This window comes from Chroicocephalus ridibundus, chromosome 3, assembly GCF_963924245.1.
Source record: "Chroicocephalus ridibundus chromosome 3, bChrRid1.1, whole genome shotgun sequence".
NCBI lineage: Eukaryota > Metazoa > Chordata > Aves > Charadriiformes > Laridae > Chroicocephalus > Chroicocephalus ridibundus.
This window is the reverse complement of record NC_086286.1, coordinates 109,396,318-109,419,926: the sequence shown is the minus strand read 5'-3', so window position 1 is coordinate 109,419,926 and position 23,609 is coordinate 109,396,318. Positions and strand designations below refer to the sequence as shown.

At 38.9% G+C, this 23,609-nt stretch overlaps 2 protein-coding genes across 5 annotated transcripts in view; one reads left to right on the top strand and one right to left on the bottom strand.

Annotated features, from left to right (window-relative positions):
• Positions 1-22,559, bottom strand: part of TRAPPC12 (trafficking protein particle complex subunit 12) — a 51,738-nt gene extending 29,179 nt beyond the window's left edge. For 2 of the 3 annotated variants that reach the window (XM_063330419.1, XM_063330421.1), the window contains exons 1-5: positions 22,488-22,559; positions 20,591-21,807; positions 16,045-16,161; positions 6,922-7,035; positions 5,921-6,059 (exon numbers count right to left, since the gene is read on the bottom strand). In XM_063330419.1, the coding sequence (XP_063186489.1) occupies positions 5,921-6,059; positions 6,922-7,035; positions 16,045-16,161; positions 20,591-21,802 (1,582 nt within the window). In that variant the 5' untranslated portion in view covers positions 21,803-21,807; positions 22,488-22,559. Of the gene's footprint in view, positions 1-5,920; positions 6,060-6,921; positions 7,036-16,044; positions 16,162-20,590; positions 21,808-22,482 lie in introns of all 3 variants that reach the window. The other variant, XM_063330420.1, reaches the window with a different exon arrangement.
• An 11-nt stretch (positions 22,560-22,570) lies between these two features.
• EIPR1 (EARP complex and GARP complex interacting protein 1) overlaps positions 22,571-23,609 on the top strand; it is an 89,362-nt gene continuing 88,323 nt past the window's right edge. Inside the window, exon 1 of one of the 2 annotated variants that reach the window (XM_063330423.1) lies at positions 22,571-22,726. In XM_063330423.1, coding sequence (XP_063186493.1) covers positions 22,685-22,726 — 42 coding nt within the window. In that variant the 5' untranslated portion in view covers positions 22,571-22,684. The remainder of the gene's footprint in view (positions 22,727-23,609) is intronic. The other variant, XM_063330424.1, reaches the window with a different exon arrangement.

The following is a 23,609-nucleotide window of genomic DNA, read 5'->3' as shown; positions in this document are numbered from 1 at the left end:
TTTTGATTGTCACTTTGGCCTGAATTAATCTCATTCATACATGTATCTTATCAGCATACAAAAGGCAAAACTAAAAAGTAAAAAAAGGTCTGCTTAAAGCAAAATGGATACACCAAAAGCACGGGAACAGATGGAATAAATAGTAAGATCAGGTGGAATTTTCTAAGACTACAGATTTTAGATTCTACTTCTTTATGAACAGCTGCACATTTTCATAACTGTCATAACATAAACATCACCTTATGCCAATCAAATTCAAACTGCAGCCCTCATCTGCAGCCCTTTTTAGAGTAGAAAATTGATGATTCCAACGGCTAGACATTTCATCTTTGTATTTTCTTGCTGATAAATCAGTAACCAGAAATGCTTTCTGATCTGCCTTCTACAGGTTATTCAACAAATCTTAAATACCAAAAAGCAGCAGTAGGGCAAATCACCATTTATTGAAAGTACAAAGTGGGATCTTATAACAGTAAAAAAAACCAAACAAAAAAACCCCTTCCTTCATTAAGTAGAAGAGAAAATAAAAGAGAAATACAGAAAATCAAGTTTTGGAAAGATACTGTGCTTTATACATAAGTATACACACAGAGATGTATATATGCATATAAATGCAAGGATCCTAGATGTTTGTAACCACGGAAAGAAAACGTTTTGAAAATTTTATCTGAAATGGCATGTTTTCATACACATCACAATTTAAGAACACAGATATTCTGAATTAAGATCTGGTTCTGAAAGGTTCTTCAGTAATCTGGAGTTGTTACTTGCACTGACGAAAGGAAAATACAAGAGAAAGAATGCAGGAAAACTCTGCAACAACAGCCCTACCACAAAGGGATCACTATAAACTTCACCTACTGATAACTGTAGCAAGGCAGAATTTCGAGTTACTCACTCACTTAAGAAACACTATTAAAAGCTGGTACTGTCTACAGTGAGACTAAATAGCCTTGGGAAAGAAAGCACAATTAAGTGCAGCACTCTACCCCCTTGAAATTATACATGCATTTCTTAACTAAAATATCTATATTATTTTAGAAAAGACTCTACTTGCAAGTATGACTACTCTGAAAAGCCAACTGGAACCACAACACTTATTCAAGCCTTATTAGCTGATTTCATAGGTAGAAGGTAGCTCTGAAGCAACAGAACAGATGGTGAATTTAAAGAGACAACAGAGAGGTGTACATAGCACTGTAAATAAAATAATTGGCAACCCAGTTCCTCTAGAGGTTTTAACATGTTTTTTACTGTCAACATGAGCTTGAATGAAGAACTCCTCCAAGCAGTCTGACGCAAAGTGCAAGTTCAGGCACGGCAGTATTTGTGGTAACATATGAGAAAGCCAATACTACATATGACAATGACTGGAGTCTTTTTTTTTTTCCTTCTGTTTTCCTGCAAAATTTATTAACAGATAGGAGCAGTCTACATGCTACAATGTCTTCAGTTTGTGCATTTCTTCTCTTATCCCTTTTTTTACCTTGATTACTCCCTTTTGCCTCCCCACCCACCATAATTATTCTTTTTCCCCCACACCACTTCCCATTCTGCTGCAGTTCTCCCACTAACCAAAAGTTGATGAGGATGAAAACAAAAGGGCATTGCATTTACAGCATCATGCTATAAACTATGCTGAGAAAAAATTAAAGGAAGCTTTAGCAAGGCTGCCTCCTACTACCGTAGACAAGTAGGAGAGAAGAGAAGAAGAAAGGAAGACAGTAAACTCCAAATGGCCAAATGTCACTGTAGAGGCATCACTATGTTTACTGTAAAAGCATATAGGAGAGAATTTCCACAATCCATAGGAGACAATTTCCCCAATCCATGCCTGTTCTTCCTTATGGTATAGTCTGACATTCAGAAGTAGGACCAAGCTTCGGAGAGCAGGCAGACCTTGGAGCTCTACGCAGCCCAGATGTCTGTAAAATGCCTTCTGCAGGTGTTAGAGAAAAATTCTGGAAGCGGGTTTTCACAGTAAGCGCAATGTCTCCGCTTCGAGAGACATACGACAAGTTTCCTATTACATCTTTTGCTATTTTATAAGCTTATTAAATGTAGTAATAATAATAATTTATTACATTTCACCTTAGATATCAGCACTGAAAACCTGTTTATGACATGGTTCTGAATGACCGTTCTAGACCACATATGATAGGATTCCTTTACGGATATCTGAATTTCAAAACCGAATAAAAGAAAAAAACTAAGAGTGCTGCCTGAGTAAATAAGGACATGTAAAAAATGAAATCTCACACAGCCAACTATTTTTTGTATCAATTTTTTCATGTATGTCTGCTAAAACTTCTAACTACAGTGGATATTAGTAAAGTCAGAAAAGTAGTATAGACCTAACGAAATATGCTAAAACAACAGCTGATTGATGTCTAGATTCACACTATTTTGAGAGAAATACATATATTTTACATATACATAATATATACATTTTTTATTTTTAAACTGTCACTATCTATCTGAAAGTATCAACCTGTTGCAGCACACACTGGTGTATCCCTATGGTCGCAACACAGCCACATGTGTTAGATTCAGTAAGAGAGTTCATGGGAAGGTGTACAGTATGAAGTAAGTTTCTAGAGCACATACAACTAAATTTTTAAGAATATGTTCCTTATTTAGGCACTTTCCAGACAACAGAAGACTGATTTCATGTTAGAGGAATACAGATGATGCTGTACCATCATAAGGAGAATGAAAAGGGGAAAGGAAAAAATCCATACATATAAACCTCTGGTCAGGGAAATAAAAGTCCTATTTTTATTGTGCACAGGGTTTTTTTTTTTTCCCTCCGTAATTCAAAATAAATTATTCTCAATTACCGTAGCTTTAGAACACTGATTTTGGTAGCATTAACTTTTCTGTAACTTACTGGTCTATTTAGCAGAAACAAGACCAAATTATCTCATAAAAGAATGAAATAGCATTTTAATGTTCCATTTTAATTGTTGGCTCTCACTCTTTAGGAACACATAGGCATTACTAATGGAAAGGATATCTCAGGTTAGCTGATCTATCATACAATGACTTTATGAAGTATCATGAGGAACACAGCAACAAACGATATGAATAGAAGTGGGTCAGACCACGTAAATATAAAGTCAAAACCCTAAAAAAAATTTAATAAAATCCTGAAATCCATTAGTCACGAGAATGATGACAAAAATTCAGCTGTATGCACTCCACAAAGTAGAATGGAGATGTGCAGGAAGCAATCTGGAATAAGAGTTCCTCACCTAAGTACCTACCTATTACAAAACAAAAAAAATATACATAAAATCAGACTTTTTGGCTTCTCTCTGTAGATGAATTTAGAAGAAATAAATCCATCCCAGATTTTACTAGGAAATAAGAAGGTTGTGCTCTCTGCCCTGTATCAAACAGGAATGATCAAAGAGTGACTTAACTAATTTTGCTGGCTGGTACAAGGATCCCAGTAGATTCCACCTCCCCCGCCCCAGATGGTACACACCTGCAGGCAACGGAGATGATCAAAGAAGGAGACTTTCCTGGTAGAAACCAGGAAGGGAAGATTTCATAAAGGTTAAATCTTACAGCCATGATGAAGACAACAGTAGTGGGATCAATACACAGCTTGGCTGCAAATGCCGTACAAAATCTCAGGACGAAACAGAGATTAGGACCATTGCCGAAAGGGAAAGAGCCTTGGGAGCGCTTCAGAGGAAAATTAAGAGGACCTATTGGCCATGTTAAGTTAAATTAATGGAAAAAACATCTTCCACGCCTCATACATTTACTTGGAATTTCAATTCTTGGAGGTATATTTCTCAGAGATTAATGGATGAGGGACTATCCTCACTGCTGTAAGAAGCTCAGGTATAAAAACTTTCTTTATTTCAAGCACAGAAAACTTTCTAATTTTTTATTTTCTTATTATGAATATTTTGAATACAAAGAAATGATGCAAAATATTGTATGTATTACAATTAATGTGTACATCATTTATATCTATACTCTCATTTCTTAAATTGATTTTAAAGTGCGCTACCCCATTAAATACCATGAATCAAAATTAAAATGTTGAAACAAAACTCTTCCTTTTATGCTTGTTACACCACAAAATGATATGCAAAATTAGCAAACAGCAGTGGATTGTGGATTCATACTAATATATTTCAACAAAAATATATGAATGATTTATATCTATTTTATTATTTAAATTAGCTGGTTAATGATGCATGTACACAAAATTGTAGTGTAGTTGAACGCTGGCCAGAAGAGAACTGCTTGCTTTCTCCTACTTCCCTGCAAACAGCATCTCTCGCTCTCCTCAAAACTGCATAAGGAAGGTTTAATGGCTGTTCCCACATCTTAATCACATTGTATCTATATAAGATATCTACAACCACTAGGTCAGCTCCATCCAACCTTGATCTTATTTTCCTTACAGATGATCAGATTATAGTCCCGGTTGGTATGTTTGACTGTTAAAAATGAACTGAGGCATATAATCATGAAATAGAATATTTTCCTTATGCTCACCATGCTTGTCATAGACACCTTCATAATTTGTATGAAATAGCTGGAGTGGTTGAGTGGTTGCTGCAAAGACAGTTTGGATCCAAAGTTCAGTCACAGGATGAGTGTCTGCAACAGCTGGCCAGACTGTCCAGAACTGCTGCTACCTGTATGCTCTGTGGCAAGAGGACTCAAATGCCTCAAATATTGACATGACCTGCAAGGACTCTTTTCTCAGGCAAAATAACTTATTTTTAATACTGAAAAAAAGATGTGGAAACATACATACGGATGGAGGAAGACTATTTCTGTGCAGCACTTCATCTGCTACCAAAATGTAAGCAGATCCAAAGAGCTGTCCAACCTGATGATCAACACCTCTCTCTCAAAAATAACACAGTTCCTTCTCAGTGCATTGCATATATTCTAGGCAAAACATGAAATTTTTGCCGGTGATTGCCTGAAAGATGCTGAGTAAGGTCAGATGGACTTGTTCTAGGCAGTCTACATCATTGGTCTTACTGGGCTACAACTGATCCTTGCATCACTAAACAGATGAAACAATGCTGAACTTTCTCGACACCAACTTCCCTCTTCCTCAGCAACCTCAAAACCTCTGTGTCTTTCTAGCTTTCCTCATTGAGACTACGAGCATCTATGAAAAATAGACTATATTTTTTTTCAGAGTGGCGCTGCCTATTTCAACCAAGTGTTTTATTATACGTTGTGGTTCAAATACGAAAGCCAAAGAACAGCAGGATCACTCAACAGTGTACTTGCGTCAGAGTTATTTATTTCTAAATAACAAATTGAGGAAAAATAAAATCTCAAAATAGCCTGACCAGGAGTGAAATTGCTATTAAAGATAGCAATTTTTCAAATTCAGACTCCCAGAAGACTAAAATAACCTGAGTAGTGGAACTATCTGGTTAATGTATTGGCTATAGGGAGCAGTGGGAAGTAGTGCGTTTATAACTCGAGATAAACCAGTTATAAAGAAATAAGGCTTGTGGTGTCTGTTTTCCTCTTCAACAATGGAATAGACAGTATATTACTGATTTTTATTTAGTGTCAATTACTAAGCAAATAATATTACATGTAACCAGTATTTTTTTACTACGGAAAACTATCAAATTAGATCTAATTTTTTATTCATAATCCTATAAACCAGGAAACCTAAGAAAATAATACCTGTATTAGCACATGTGCATGGACATGCGAGTGTTAAAATAACATACTGATAATACCTGGATGAACTTAAGAGGAAATAATACAGTTAATTATGTCTCTCGGGGGCGGGGGGAAGAAAGAATCCAAAGTTCATCAATGTTTTAGAATTAAAAAAACCACCTGAATCCTTTGTTTTATAATGACTGGTAAAAACGGCCAAAATAAAAAGCATTTTATAAATCAAGTATCTTACCTTTTCGTCCAGGGTATACATGAGGGTAATATTCATAATAAAGATCAGGCTGGTCTAAATTTCCAAATGGTTCAAATTCCATTTCTGCATTTTGGAATAGATTCAGTTTTACCAGCAATGCTAATCTCACAAACCACAGCTAAAAATTAATACATAAAAAAAAAGGAAAACACAAGGTCGGTTATTAACTTCTATCTCAAGCCACATCCAAATACAATTTCAACTTTCTAAGTTTTTCTGATAAAGTTGAGTAAAGAGTTTCTATGTTACTTACAGATAAGAATCAGGATTTCTATTTACATGGTCTTTCACAGAATACTTTTCATAAGATCATTAAAACAAAACCCAGAGGACTGATGTTTTAATTATTTGTAAAGGTATTGAGATTTTGAAGATGAAGTTTAAAACCTAGCCTGCTTCAAAATCAGAACATCTCTCTTCAAATTGAGTTAGCATGGAAGAATTATCAATCTCACTTTTAATTATTTTTCCAATTTTATGCAATTCTTAAAATCTGTTATGATTTTGGTGAAATTCCAACAGCTTTATAGTTAGCAGGGCCAGAACCATGACTTGTCACCTGGTCATGTTTTGTTCAGTAAAACCTGTGTAATATTTCATGAACCTTTATTAGTTTGGGTTCTTAACATCATGAAATATTCTTCGAACACTTGAAATCTTACTACAAAGTTCATAATCTAGATACCATCCATGAACTTTAGCACAGTGAGTCTTACAAGTTAGCAAAGCATATTCCTTTTGACTAGTGTGATTACCCTTAAAAGCGTACAATCAAGACAGAATTTTACTTTAAAAAAATATTTTGTTTTAAATGAAGACCTACTTTACATAAGCGAACAGAAAAACTGATTTGCTACAATGCTTTAATAACAAGCTCAGTTTCTAGCTAATAATTAGGAAAAGAAGTTGGATCATGTTAAAAAACATGCCGCTGTGATTATTGCTGGAAAAAAGCGACAAGGTTGTATCTTTAAACATACCTGTAAAGAATCTGTTGTATGGTTAGTAGGCAGTCCACTTTTTTTATAGCCTTGACCATGTGCACTTAGAAGCCGCCCACACAAGTCAACCGCTGCCCTCCAGTTTTTACTGCTCTGGGAAGAAGAAAAGAGTAAGTAGCAAAATCATAAAGTCCCTAAAATGCCCAAGTGCTTATTTTGCCTGAAGCAGCTACATGTACCCATCAGTAATAATGACAAGGTCAGAAGAGCTGGTCGGTGAGAAGCAGAATGTCATTTGTCAAAGCTGCACATCTAATTAGGCAAAAGGTGAACTCAAGCATGAGAGAGAGTTAATATTAGCAGATCACTAAGACAAAACAATACACACCACCATATGGGATTCTGAACTTAAAGCTATATCATGTTTGCCAATATACCTGAATATACTATAATATTCACAATTTTGCTTTCTCTTCAAAAGGCGAAAAAAATTCTCAGCCATATTTCATTGATCACATCCAATTTACTCTTCTGTTATAAAGCATTTAATGTCTCTTCCTACCCCACTGACTTCAGTATTTCAGATTATAACCCCTAATGCAGTTCATTTAATGAAAACAGACTTTCCTAACATTGCCCAGAACACAGAATCAATAACAATTTTTTCACCTACGAAATGTAAATATTTGAATTTCCATTGCATGGCTACCTTAAAAATACTCTTTTATATATATGTATTTTCATTCATAAAACAAACCCATTCCTAGTTAGACAAGTCAAACTGTCTTGTCACACCATCATCCTGTTATGCTTCTGCTGTAAATAGCTAACGCTACCAGAAAACTTAAAACACAGACTAATGTTTCACAGGTTTTAAGCCATCATACTTTTCTACCATACAGAAGAGTTTTTCAAGAAACATATCCAGCAAGTCATTACAAAACAAATTCTGAAAGTAATCTTTTTTCAAATAGTTTCTTAAATAAAAAAAAATAAATATAATTAATATAATAGAAAACTGGCATGTTGTCTGGTGAAATGTAAAGGAATAGAGTATGTTTATATCAGTGCTTGCAAAGTTCAGGTACTCACCTTGAATTGGTATTTTATTAAATTCTCTGCAATGTTTAGAGTTTAGAAAATATGTCAATATAGCAAACATAAAAACTAATAGTAAAGATGAAGTTTTCATACACTGTGGCCCCTAATTTGCAGCCATATAGTTCAAGGGGCCACTACAGACATCACTGCACACTGGCCACCTAATCTCTCTCCCCTGCCTTGTCAAATCCCTGATAAAAATTTAAGTTCCACTGGAAATACCGAAGTTGGCTGACAGTAAGACCACGAAGCAGCACAGCAGCTTGTGAGATGTCTACACTCTTATGGAAGAGTGGGAATTGATAACGCATTTATAACATCCTTCAACATATATCTGTATCAACTTAGAAAAGCTCAAAGACGCTGACATGGATTACCTGAAATTTATTCCTCTTCTGCAGAGACAAATTAATTTCTTATTATCCTTAGAACAGAAGCAGACACAGACTCTAAAACTGTTCAACTTTTCATCCCAAGTGAGAGTTAGTATCCAAAAATAATAATGGAATATTTATGACAAACTTAGGTGCTACAATTTTTACAATTCCATTTCAGGCATGGACAAAAAATACTTTTTCTTTCTAGAACAAGACAGCCAGGAGAAGCAAGTCTGATGACCACTGTAAAAACAGTCTTTGCTAGAAAATGAAACATTATATTCATCATGATTTCAAAATTAGAGATGCCTGCTGGTCATGGAGCATAATTCTCTGTGGAAGCTTAATAGAAGGCTGCTGGCAGTATAACTTAATTTGAAATTAGTAGGACATATTATTGTCTCTGGCAAATTGTACCAGACTTACAGTTGCCAGTGTTGCCAGCCCACCAGAAATCTTCATCCAGTTATTTAAACACCCCTCAAAACCTTGCAGGTCAGTCACCTTCCCATTTCCTTTGGTCTACAGCCACATAGTCCTTACAACCCAGAGCCTTGTTCCTGAAAGTAATAGGGATGAATTTCGTTTGTAAGTCCTAAGTAGAAGCTCAAAGCAAATATGGATACTACAGCTTCAGATACAGCACCAAAAATACTGATGAATATTCTAAAAGAATAAAATAATTATTCTATGATGATCAGGACATGGTCCTCCAGCAGCAATTGTGTGAAAACATTTTTTCCTAGAGAAAATACTGTCAACCAGATATTATTGCTAAACGATTCACTAACACCATATCAGCCTGGCAGAACTGCTTTCCACACAACACATTAGCAAACCTTTTTTTCACAAAAAATATGAAGCTGTTGTTCTTTCAAAGAAAGGCAACAGCTCGTATGATTTCTGTGCTTTTCACATACTAGTCCAGATATTTAACTTGTGAAGGCCCAGGGCTCAGTGCTGGGGCCGGTTCTCTTTAATATCTTTATCAATGATCTGCATGAGGGGATCGAATGCACCCTCAGTAAGTTTGCAGATGACACTAAATTGGGCGGGCGTGTTGATCTGCTTGAGGGTAGGTTGGCTCTGCAGAGGGATCTGGACAGGCTGGATCGATGGGCTGAGGCCAGTGGCATGAGGTTCAACAAGGCCAAGTGCCAGGTCCTGCACTTGGGTCACAACAACCCCATGCAGCGCGATAGGATTGGGGCAGAGCGGCTCGAAAGCAGCCCGGCAGAAAAGGACCTGGGGGTGTTGGTGGACAGCTGGCTGAATATGAGCCAGCAGTGTGCCCAGGTGGCCAAGAAGGCCAACAGCATCCTGGCCGGTATCAGGAACAGTGTGGTGAGCCGAACTAGGGAAGTGATCATCCCCCTGTACTCGGCACTGGTGAGGCCCCACCTCGAGTACTGCGTTCAGTTTTGGGCCCCTCGCTACAAGAGGGACATTGAGGTGTTGGAGCGTGTCCAGAGAAGGGCTACAAAGCTGGTGAGGGGTCTGGAGGACAAACCTTATGAGGAACGACTGAGGGAGCTGGGGTTGTTTAGCCTGGAGAAGAGGAGGCTGAGGGGAGACCTTATCACCCTCTACAACTACCTGAAAGGAGGTTGTAGAGAGATGGGGGCTGACCTCTTCTCCTTGGTGACAAGTGATAGGACAAGAGGAAATGGGCTCAAGTTATGTCAGGGGAGGTTTAGATTGGATATTAGGAAACATTTTTTCACTGAAAGGGTTATTAAACATTGGAATAGGCTGCCCAGGGAGGTTTCACTGGATTCACCATCCCTGGAGGTGTTTAAAAAAAGGGTAGATGGGGCACTTAGGGACATGGTTTAGAAGTGGCTTTTGTCAGGGTAGGCTAATGGTTGGACTTGATGATCTTAAAGGTCTCTTCCAACCTCAGCAATTCTATGATTCTATGATTTTCAAACTAAGAACCCAACTAAGGTTATCATGATCCCTTTTTATTAAAAGCAATAAAAGGAAACAGCCAAAAAAAATCTGAAATGGAGTAAAAAATGTGAGTTATAAATTCTGATAAATGCACATCTAAAAATCTGGTAATGCTTCCAGTCCATTTGCTCAAAGTTGAAAGTAACGGAGATACTGGTACATCCCAATGCCTTCTATAAGCCTCTTTTCTATGAAGAGGGATGAAGGAATGGGATGTAGCGTAGAAAAGAATTCCAGTAACTAAAATTAGAATGCTACTAGTTCAAATACAAGAACAGCACTGACAACGTTATATTATTGAGATTCAGAAATGAAGAAAACTTCCAATCGAGTAAAATGACCCAATACAAGCCAAATCCATAGCCTGTCTGGAAAAAATACTTTTTACATTTCTTCCTTTTCTAACAAAGTGTCACAAGAACTTTAATTACCAGAGTTTTCCCTATATCTGAAAGAATGTGTTTTCATTCAATTATGAAGTTATTCACTGATCTGGACTGAAAAAAAATCACAGAATGGTTTGGGTTAGAAGGGACCAGAAAGATCATCTAGTTCCAAAGCCCCCGCCATGGGCAGGGACACCTCCCACTAGACCGGGCTGCTCAAAGCCTCATCCAACCTGGCCTTGAACACTTCCAGGGATGGGGCATCCACAACTTCCCTGGGCAACCTGTGCCAGTGCCTCACCACCCTCACGGTAAACAATTTTTTCCTGATATCCAATCTAAATCTACCCTCTTTCAATTTGAGGCTGTTACCCTGTGTCCCTGTGTCCTATCAAAACATTCCCTGAGTGTAATGTCCCTCCCCATCCTTCCTGTAGGCCCTGTTTAGGTACTGGAAGGCTGCTATAAGGTCTCCTCAGAGCCTTCTCTTCTCCAGGCTGAACAATCCCAACTCTCTCAGCCTGTCCTCATAGGAGAGGTGCTCCAGCCCTCTGATCATCTCCGTGGCCCTCCACTGGACTCGTTCTAACAGGTCCATGTGTTTCTTGTGGTGAGGACTCCAGAGCTGAACACAGTACTCCAGTTGAGGTCTCACCAGAGTGGAGTAGAGGGGCAGAATCACCTCCCTCGACCTGCTGGCCACGCTTCTTTTAATGCAGCCCAGGATGCGGTTGGCTTTCTGGGCTGCAAGTGCACATTGACGGCTCATGTTGAGCTTCTCGTCCACCAGCACCCCCAAGTCCTTCTCCTCAGGGCTGCTCTCAAGCCATTCTCCACCCAACCTATATTTGTGCCTGGGATTGCCATGACCCCGGTGCAGGACCACCGAATAGCTGAATACCACTGTCTCACATGCATTCTTGGAAGTCTCCTTGAGCAGGTCAAATTTGCTTGATCTTTTAATTACAGCTGAACAAAGATCTTTGACATATGATTGCATTTATATTTCCATACTGTACATTGTTTTCCTGAATGAAAGTAGCAAAGCTCAGGTGATGCAACAAATACAGGTAATACCCAGGTAGAATTCTTCTGTCAAGCAAAGAGTCATGCAGATTGGACATAAACTGAAAAGTGTTCAATGGAAAGGGAACTCACCAGATACACAAAGAGAATTTATAACATTATTCAGTCTCTTGGGGAAAACAATTTTGACTCAGAGGTAAGCCACTGAAATTTTATCCAATAAATTGATGCCTTTTAGTATAGAAATGCAACTACACCTCACAAGTCCCCTGTTACTGTTTGTGCTACATCTTGTCTCTCATCTTCTCAAATCAGCTACAAAAATGTTGGAAATTGCTCACTGATTTAGAAATAAAGGAGCACAGCCCCTCCTGCCTCCATATTTTTAAGGATAATTTCTAACTTATTAAAGTGAACATGAATGCCATACCACTGTATCCGAGTTTGTTATATCTGAAAATATACATAAGAGCACAACATTAATCATGTGCAAAAGTAACAGTATATGATTTTTTTTAAAGACAGACTCAAAGGGAGTCATTAACTCTACATGTAACACCATTAAAGTGATTAAAATGTCCTCCTCCACTAGCTATGACATTCTTCTCCCCTGTAAATTACATTGGTAGAGCACTTTCACATCAGTTAAGAAAATGTAGTTAGTAACCCTTTCCTGGTCTAGTAGCTTCAAGAAATGATTGCATACTTAGAGCAAACCTTGCATATTTATACTGGCAAGATACAGTAGTTGTTTTTTAGGTATGACAACTATCAAAGACATAATTTTCCTATGGCTGCAAACATCTTAAAACTCAAAATATCAGAAAGGTCTCTAGTAAGAAATACTGTGCTGTTTGTTCAAATGAGGGTAAACAATTAACCTAAAATATGGAATAACAGGAACTAACATAATTGCAGCTTGCACCTTGTATGTATAACTTTTATTTGCTGCTGTAAAACAAAGCCGTGAAGATAAGCTCTTGCTTACATTTATTTGCTCTAGAGGTAAATGCATGTTCCTATACCAGATTAAAAAAACTTTTCAGAAACTGAAAACTCAGATTTTATGTTTTCCAGTTGAAAAATATAAACACTTAGCCTCTAGAGATGTGTAACTATTTACAAGTTATCACCTGAATGATAACTACATAGATTTACAGAATTGCTTTGTGGGACTGCTTCAGCACTCCTGTATCTCTTAAAAGCCTCAAAGCTGTAAAACTAGTTCAATTGCAGAACCTCCCCACCATTAGCTTACCAGTAAAGCATTTCCAATTCATGGTTACCCATTCCACAGTGGAAGTTTAAAACGTGAAAGTAGAGTTGTTCAATAAACCAACTATCTGTCTTTGGGTTACTGGTACAAACCTTACTAAATAAACCAGAGACCAAATTCATGCTGAACACATAATTTTGTAGCAGAGATTAACAATCTGAGTTCAGTTCCTGGTGAACAACTGATTTGGCTTAGAAATGATTCTGCTGTTGGTGGTCTCAACAGAAAAAGTGCACCTTTGAAAGTTTACCTTACCACCTTCTTGAAAACATTTGCCTTCTGACAACTAATTGTACTTGAGGAAACTTTTGCAGACTGTTTGTACTATGAACCACCAAAAAGGACTTCAGTCTCCAACATTCTTTGCTGCTAGCACTGACTTGATCTTACACACAGAACTGTCTTTTAACTTGTAAAAGTAAATGTTTTTTACTGGAACTTTTATAAGGAAGCTGAGAAGTTACTGCTCAAGGATGTACACTGCAATCAATCCAATTTAAGATATTCTTTTGTGACCCTGGTGAACAGAGCTGGTATCTGCATTTGCAGATGTAATCTAGGAAGTATTGTCAATATATGGAAGGACCACATCACTAAACAGGGATCAGATGATTTACAGTATCAGAATAACAGAAAAGGTAAAACACAATCATTAACATGGAAAGTTATGTAACTTACAATATAATGTATTTGAGTTCTAGACAGTGATAATAAAAAGATGTTATCTTCAATTGGAAGAGATTCTGAGAAGAGTTCCTAGGATGATTATGAAGACATCCATGATGAGATGACTAGAAGAGTTATTTTTGCCTTTAAAAAGAAAATCTGAGAAGTGGAAATGTCACTGCTGTCTACCTGTACAAAGTAGCAGGGGAGAGGAAGCAAATATTGAGAAGAGAAAATGACTTAAAAGGGAACATGAGATCAAAACACTTAAATTTTTGTAAACAACTTTATCTTTGATTAGAAAAAAAGATTTTGAGAGAGGATTGATTAGAATTCCTTTGATTAACCAACAAAGGAATGAAGTTCTGGAATAGCCTTGGAAGTAGTAGCAATCTGTATTTGTTAAAACTGCCAAATAAGCCAACAGAAGCAATCGTATGGTAGAACAGAGGAGCTCCAGAGTTGCAGCTGAAGACCTGTGGTATGAAGCTTTGGGATACTGAAGCATTTAGCATGCTTTTCCCATTCACACAGGATTAAAACAGTAACCAGATGCAAATGAGCATCCTTGCTTCCTCTGGAGCAAACAGGCTTGGAATACTCTTTTTTTGGGGGTGATTTTTTACTTTTGGTTTTCTTTTTTTCCCCTCTTCTTTCCTTCCCATAATAAGATTGAGTTTACCCAAGATCATCTGAAATTTTTAACCTAACAAATTTCTTCATAACAGGACTTAACATTCAATTCTGGTTTCAGCTGCCACTGATGCCTTCCCACAGCATGTGACAATTTTTGAGACTTTTAGATGGGATCTCAGATTTACACATCTAAATTCAGATGTGATCAGTAACTGTACTGGTTATATCTTTTTTGACTTAAGAGTTCAGACATCAGCTCACATGTAAAAAACTAAATAACAGTCTGAAGCTGAAGTCTATCCTAATTCTACGCATTTCTCTTTTGTACTGTGGACCCCTTTGGAATAGACTCTTTTAAGTAGCTGTCCGTTGCTGCAGGGGATTGAATTAGGTGACTGAAAAGATGTCATTAATTCTCATGTTCATGTGCGGTTCACACGGGTACCAAACAAACAGCTAAGGAAAAAAAAATCTTAACTTTATGGAAACTGCAAAGCAGTATTTCCACTTTTCACCAGTTTTTATCCAGATGTTAATGAAAATATTCCCTGTAAGTGGCTCTTTGCATGAGAAGATATACTCACTGAACATATGTGGTCCGGAATTCACTCATAAAGAATGTAAAATTGGTGGCTGATAACAGAGCACTTAATACGTGCCATTCTGGCCTACTGTGTATGTAACAGTAAAAAGCACACATATTTTTAATTAATATCTAGCATGGGATTTTAATGTTCCCAAGTCTGAAATACCTTTTACCTTTAAGACTGCTGCCAATCAGAAATAAATTTTCCACATTAAGAATTTCAGAAAAAAACAGTAATGTTTGCAAGGAAAAAAAAAACACCAGAAAACTAATTCTTATCATAAAAAGAAACAGTTCTGCAAAAAAACCTGAGAAATAGTTATATTGCATACTCTAAGAACAACCAACAGCTAATGATTGGAAGCCTTGAAAACTGAAGAACATCCTGATTTCTGGCTGAATGGCTGCAATTTTACCAAAAAAAACCCTTCTAATAAGGCAAGTTTTTTAAAAAAACCTGCTACAGGTAGCAAAAAAATCTGACAGCTGCAGATTGCCTCCTTATCTTCTCTGCTTTGATCCTAAAAGCCTTACTACTGCTCTTCTGGAGCTTAAGAGCACACTCAAAGCTAAAACAGCATCAGTGGCAGCACTGTATTAAAGGTACAAGATTTTCTGCAGCACAGAATAACATTTTGCATGGACACAGCTACCAGGCCAAATAAAAAAAGATTTCCCATGCATCAAAACTCCTCTTCTGGAAGAAGGAAAGGGAAGTTCGGAAAAAGGCTTTTCCTGCTTAGACACTGATGGGGACAAGATTTCTTAATAAGATTTCCGTCCGTTCCTCCCCCTCCAAACTCTCTAAGTGAAAATATAAATAACATATGCAGATAAACAAAAAAGCTATTAAAATCTGGTTTGCAACCATCTATATTACATAAAAAGTAACAGCTGAGGAAATTCTCAGTAGCTTAAAATTACCTTTTTTTTAACTTTGCATATTAAAAAAAATGTTTACTGCATTGTTTAAAACACAACATCATTCCCACAAAAATCCACTGGACTTTGGCTAATAGTTTTGTAGGATCATGAATAGACTGATATGAAGGGTTGTGGTTCTTTTTTAGTTGCTCTTCACAGTCAATAGCTCCCAATTATCCTGAGGGAAGCATGGTATTTAATATATATTGAATTATGAAGATTGTTACTTACAATTAGCTGTTTCAAGCCTACAAATGACTGTTCCACAGAGTTGGCGTTTAAAACTTGTCTCTTCATTGCAGCTTGCTCCCCCAGGAAGCGAAGCATTAAGTCTTTCACTGCATCTCCCTTGGTGTTCATGGAACAGAAAAAGAAGAAACATAACAAGACACTTTTAAACATTATTTTAGCAAAATGAAATCTTGACTTAAAGCTGAGCAACACAGTTTTTCCCCTTTGAGAAATGCTTGTTTTCCAGTACTTTTTGTGTGGAATTAATATAAATGCATATATATTTACAGTATTTTAATGAAAACTTTTAGATTTACTTCATGTTATTTGCTATATTCTTTTTTTTAATGTTCAGGTTTCAGTTAGCATAGAAACATTCAGGCTTACTTGCTTCTCAAATTATTGTCCTTCAAAGACCTTACAAAACACAGTAAGTTTTACAGATTTTTATAATGGATATTAATGTTGAAAGTTGCAATCTACTGACTGAAAATAAAATGTGCACAATTGGCTAGTCCTAAATATGGACAGAAAATAAACTTTGAGAGATAATAAAGCCAAGTAAACAGCAACCCTTCAACAAGTATTCTTAATTTCAAAAGAATTAATTGCAGGAATCAGTCAGAGAAATTGGGTTATCTGAGCTCAGTATTTTAAAGACTTGAGACTAGTTGTGACAGAGACATTTGAAAGAGATTTCTAAAGTTTGACAAGATGAATTCTACATTTTATGACACAGAGCAGCTAAGAGGAAGAGTGCCCAAATCCAGGTTCTATTTGCAGCTTTGCTAGCAATAAACTGAATAACTGTATATGGCACCCTCTGCGCCTCAACTTCCCCTTCTAGTCTTTGTTCAACTATCAATTTCTTTGCCTTCCTGTCTGTTGGCTTCTGTGTAGAGAACCTCGTGGTTCTGTGTACTAGAAATTTTCAACAGGTAATCAGGAAATTCAAGCCTAACGTCAAGCAGCTATTGAAAAACTGTGGACCACACATTGGCAGATGTTTAAAACTGTGCTCCTACTGTCTGCACACTCTTCAGGTACCACATCTGCCAATAGAGTGTAGGATGGGGGGGGAGTCCTAATCTTGCTGGGACTGTACACGTTACTGTATACAAGAGAATCCCCTACGGCATCAGAAGTTACCACGTGCCAAAAGCAGGTACAGAAATTATTTCTGTAAGATTTTTGCTAATCTTATGTTTTTAGAAATTTTAATCTCGAAAAGCAAACATCTAGAAAAAAAAAGAAAAATCATCAGCGCTATATTAACAACATACTTATCTTTTTGTTTTTAAACAGAAAGCAATTTATAACCCACATTCATACAGAGTAAAGATCTGTCTGGTTCACCATCCTGTCAGTGAATAGCAAATGTTCACAGAAACGGCGTGAGAAACAGAATAAGCTCATACTGGTCTTTCCCCACTTAAAGCAGACAGAACTTCATGATCCACCTGTGTCACGGGACATATATGCCTACCATTTTTAAACACCCACTGATAGATGTACCTCCTATGACATTTCTCTTGCACATTTTTCAATGTGTTTTTCTCAACAAAAGTACATCCAAGGGCAATGAATTCTACAACTTATACAGTTACATGGGCTGCAGAACAGTAACTGCTTTTGTTATGCTTATTACTCAACTGTTCCTTTGCAATAAAACCTTTTGCCTTAATTTCTTTATGAATTTTAGATCATTATTGTTCTTTTAAGTCAAAAGATCCTCTTCCTTTTAGCTACCACTCACAAGAGAGAACCTCTGCACTCCTCACCATCCCTCCTCTCTCTCCAATTTGTTTTAATTCCATTATATCTTTTCAGATCTGTGTTAACTAGAATGGTATGCAATATTTAAGACGTTAAAGCAGAAAGTGACTATGCAAAAATGTAAGCATACAAAGGAATATTTGCAAAAATCCCTCTAAAGGAATATCAAGAATAATCAAGAACTGAGGCAGGAAGCTGTTACCACAGAAAGCAAGTTACAAAGCTTTTTGCCTAAAAAAAAAGATGAGCTGCATAAAACACAGTAAAGCTTAGCTACGATAAAGATAACTGACATTAACTGTTTGCACTTTCCACATGGACAGTTATGGGAAATATATTTGTGTTTTCTGTCTAGTTTCTTGAGGAATGAGACTGCAACTACCGTTTCACTACATGGTAAATTTTTACCTCTAATGCTGTCACCTATCCTACAAATAAACCAGATTTTCACCTTTCAGACAGAATAGTTTGAAAGATTAGGAAAAGACTGTGTGCAAAATGACATAAATACAAAAGAATTTTTAATCCCCCCCCCCCAACAGTACTTTGGAGTAGGAAACATTACAAATGAATGTAAGAAAGCAAAGGACATAATGACACCAGACAGTAACTGATGAAGAAAAGCATAATGGAAAGAGCATAAAAAGCAGTACTCCAACATGTTCCCACACTCAGAGAGCACAGGTACAGGTAATCTGTAAAATATGCAATACAAGATAGTTTAATAATAATGTTTCTTGAATGATCAGCAAGAAGTACCACACAGCTGAAATCAAGAACATTTAGTGTTTTTCTTGGTGTGATTTATTCATTTAACTTCTAAGACAACACACTGGTAATAAGAACAAACACTTTATGAGTGAGCAGAGAAAAAAAGAAAGTACCGAGCTTTTCAAATATACATCATACAAAATTTCAGTGCTTCCCTGAAGCACACTTACAGTTCACTGTAAATGCACTTTTCAACTAAGTTCTCTGTCAACTGCATGCAGTTTGGTTTAACACCTTGCATTAACATTTAGCATTAGCAAACTATTCATGCCAAGAGTTTAATGACCATTGTTAGAAGCTGATTTAACATTGAAAACGCCTCACACAATGTTTCAGTTAGCACTTCAAGTACTCTATAATTATAGTTTCAGTTACATACACAATTTGCAGTACTAGAAGCATATGGAACAATGACACCAAGCTAGGGGATGTTAGGTCAGTCAAGGCACACATTCAGGCCATTGAAAAGCAGTAACTATAAGTGAGGAAAGTTGTATAAACATAAAGCACTCCAAAACTGTCCCTGCTGACATGCCTGTGTGACTGTTTATAAATTATAATCAATGAAGAAAGCAGCAGGAATCCCTTTTAATTGCACTGATGATTTTACATCAGGTCTTACTGTAGAAATACATCATGTGGATGATGCCATAACATCTCATTTTGTATTACGTCCTAAATGGTAGATCTGCATATATGCCCAGATTCAGGGAATCATCAGCACACAATAGCCTTTAATCCTTGACTGGATTGAGGAAGGCGAGAGAGAATTATAGTGAAAAAGGAGGCCTACAATAAGGCTGTCATCCTTGGGGCCTGCGGAAGGGATCATTCCTTCTGTCCCTCCCATTAGCTGTCAGGAAAGAAATACTATACACTCTTCAATTACTCATCGAGGTTTAGGGGATTTTTTGGGAAAGATGGGAAGTACCCTTCCATTTATTTTTTAGAAAGAGTGGAGAAGGAGTAGCTTCCTATTACAGTGTTTTCTTTCACGCTCACTATTGGGCTCTGTGATGCCAAACAAATGTTTTAAGATAAAGCTAACCCATGAAGTATGTCTAAAATTGGTATCATTTCTTGCTCATGACAGAAATCTAAGATTTGTCGATAATTCAGCTACAAATCTGCACCTGATTGACTCCAGAAACTTTTCTGATAGTTCCTGCAGATTGGGAAGTTACTCCAGAGACACAGATATGAAAGAGTACGATTAGCCTGTTTCAAGAAAAAAACTTCCATTATGATAGTTAGCCTTGGCTGAGCACCCAGGATAAAATTCCTTCACAAGAAACAGTGAATAGATCCAAGTGAAATTTCTCAACTTCTGAAAAAACCCTTTATGCCTTCTCACTAGTTGGGAACTCTGATAGAAGAGAAGGAAATGAGATCCTTAAGGGAAAAGCATCAGTAGAAACCCATCTGAAGTTTTCCATTTAAGTTTGGGATTATCCCTTCACAGTAGCTTGTTTGCTCCAGCACATTCTTCCTCCAGGTTATACCTTTCCACTGCTTAGGGAAGATACAAATGATGCAATTTCAGTCAGTGTTGATATTATTGACAGTCCTGTGAACATCAGTGAAGTGTTATTTCCCACTTGGCTGTAACAGTGAATTCCACAAGCAAACAAAGCTTTCAGACTTTGTAATACAGCATACTGATTTTGCATATATTCCAAACATGAGCTTTATCTTACTAACTAGGAGGACCAGAAACAAACTACTTAAAAATACAAAAATACAACCAGCTTTGGATTCTGTGGAAACTGTGAACACTGGTTTTCAAAATACACGACAAATTTCACTATGAACAGAACAGATCTGGTTTTAGCCCCTTCGCGTACAAGTAGGCAGCAACATTACATTTTCTAATAAGGACTGAAGTAATACACAGAAGGTGACTATCAGCAACAATATGAACCAGTATGATTATTGTACAGCTCTTATACAGTATTTCTAAAATATATTCATACACTGAGATACAATCATAGACTCTTACCTGGATATTATCAAATTTTAATCCAGGCATGGTGAGATTCTCTTTATCTATGAACACGGTGCTGTATTGTTGTGTGGCAACTGAAATTAGAACATTTCTGGTTTCCTCACTAGGAAGCCAAGCATCATTTCTTCTATCTAGTTCACTCATATTTAAAGCTGTGGCAAACGGGTCATCACTCCCAGCAAAAACAGCTTGGATTTGTGAGAATGGCTTGGGGGACTGAGTTATTTCTAGAGACGATGAAGCACCACCTGCTTCAGGCCTCCCATTTTGCACAGAGAAAGTAGGGTTAGATGAAGCACAAGAACTGTCTCCACCATTAGACAGGGAGGACATTTGTTCTGGAACTGAAGAGCTTGCATTGGGATTACTAACAGAAATAAAATTGGATGTGGTAAATGAATCAAAAAAATCAGAGGCTAAAGTATTAGTGTTAACGCTATCACCGAAGAACTTGCTTAAACTAGGACTTGGTTGAACCATCTGTGGATTAGACTTCATTGGTGTCTCAATTATACTACTAAAACTGGGAGATTTTACCATCTGAGGCTCAAAACCGTCAGGTAGGAACAGCTGTTGCTGGGTATTAACATTGTTTGCTTGGCTGAAGATGGTACACACAGGAATAGGCTCAGGCTCTGAAGACGGTTTGCTAGTATTGGGTGATGATATCTGGTCCTCAGGCTTGCTTTCATCAATATTATTTGGTTTTGTTTCAACAGGAATGTTGTTTCCCAACTTTGGTTCCTCCTTCACTGCTTCCTGAATTAATTCTTCCTTTAAAGATGCCTGATCATCTGTTCCAATCTCAGAAATGTCTTTGGGGGTTTCTTCGTGTTCAGTTTCACTCTCATTACTTAAAAACTCTTCTTTATCCACTTCTGCTTGTGTTTTTTGATTATCTTTAGCTTCCATTTGTTCTACAATCTCCTGGAGACAACCAAGTTCACCTGTGTCATCTTCACTGTTGTTTGGAGAATCTGAAATAATGACACTCTCCATCATTTGTTCATTAAGTTTATCTACAAAATTATTTGAATCTTCTGACACGGTTTCATTCCCTTCAGACTCAAATTCATCTCCACCAAGATCGATAGTTTCCTCATGAAAAAGAATTTCTTCCTGAGCTTTCTGTTGAACTATGTCTCCTCTGTCGTTTTCATCCGAGGTGCTCTTCGTGTCCTTAGCATTACTTTCATTATTCTCCATGGTAGCTGAAGAGGGAAAAATCCCACCAAAACAAGTATTAGTTTTATTACTTAGGTATTCCTCAGGTGTCACCCCGAAGCCCCTAAGTACCATAAAAATACTGAAATTCTTGCTTTAAAAGTATAGTAATTTCACCATTTCACATCTTTCATTTAACGTCTACCCACAGAATAAATTAATTCCTAAAACAGTCTTCTCTATCCTTTTTTCACATCACAAAAATACTGGCACTGAAGAGCAAATACCTCCCACCAAACGAAGACAAAACGGTATTTGCTGTTCCACTCGCAAAGGCCAGCTCGGTCCCCGTTTAAGGACAGGACAGGGCAGGGCGGTTGACAGCTGTCACCAGCGGGGGGTGCCCAGCCCGGGGCCGCCCGCGCAGGGTGCGGGCCGCCACCGCCGCTTCCGCCACCCGCCCCGGGCTCCCGGAGAGCGGCCCTGCCTCCGCCACCACCGCGGGGTCCCCGCGGCCCTGACCGCCCTGTGGCGGGGGTGGGCGCGGCCTCCCTCACAGCCTCAGCCCGGCGCAGCCCGGGGGGGCCCGCCGCCCCCTCTCCCTCAGGGCCGGGGCCCCGAGGCTGCCTCAGCACCCGGGCGCCCCTTAGGCAGCACAGCAACCGCGCCAGCCGCCCTCCCCTCGGCTCTTCTTCCCCTCCGCTCCGCTCGCCTCCCCTCACCTCACCTCCGCGCCCGACGACGACACCCCAGCTCCGCCACCGCGCCGAGCGCCGCTCCCCACCGCGCCTGCGCCGCGGGCCGGGGCGGGCAGCAGCGCGCCTGCGCAGACGCACCTCCCGGAAGCGGCGAGCGACGGGCAGCGCCGAGGGCCAGAAAGGGTGGCGGGGCAGCGGGGTGCGCCGCACCGTGTGGGGGGCCGCTATGGAGGACGATGCGCCGGTGATCTATGGGCTGGAGTTCCAGGTGGGTGCAGGGGGAGACGGAAGGAGGGCTGGTGGGTGACGGTCCTACCTGTGGGGAGGCGGCGGCTGCGGGGCTGGGGGTGTGGTGCGTAGGGGAGTGCCGGGGCGGGCTGAGGGGCCCGCTGTCGGGGAGACCGGCGGCCCCTCAGCCGGTACCGGTGGCACCGCTGACTCTTAGTGGTTCTTGGCACCTGCCCGGTGGTGGTGGGCCTTTTTAAAGCGGCTGAGCCGGGGGCAGGAGTTGGTCCCTGTTCCAAAACTTGCTGTTTCCAGGGCCGCTGCGGGGGCAGGGGCCGAAGGCGGGGGTCGCTCCCCTCACAGCCGTGGGCAGCTCGGCCGGTGGAGTCCTGCTTTGTCACCCGTCCCTGGCCCACCTCTGGAGAGGTCTTCGTCCTGCTCTGGGGTGGCAGGAGAATACGGGCAGACTCAAAGAGATTCTTCTAGTTGTTTGTTCCTTTTTAGATTTTTTTTTTTTTTAAAAAAAAAGCTTCTGTGAGGCGAGGGCATGAAATGGTTTCTGATGAGTTGCAAATCTTAGTTCGTTCTACCCAACTGTAAAGCTACTTTACTGTGTTCAGTTTTGGGCCCCTCGCTACAAGAGGGACATTGAGGTGTTGGAGCGTGTCCAGAGAAGGGCTACAAAGCTGGTGAGGGGTCTGGAGGACAAACCTTATGAAGAACGACTGAGGGAGCTGGGGTTGTTTAGCCTGGAGAAGAGGAGGCTGAGGGGAGACCTTATCACCCTCTACAACTACCTGAAAGGAGGTTGTAGAGAGATGGGGGCTGACCTCTTCTCCCTGGTGACAAGTGATAGGACGAGGGGAAACGGGTTCAAGTTACGTCAGGGGAGGTTTAGATTAGATATTAGGAGACATTTTTTCACT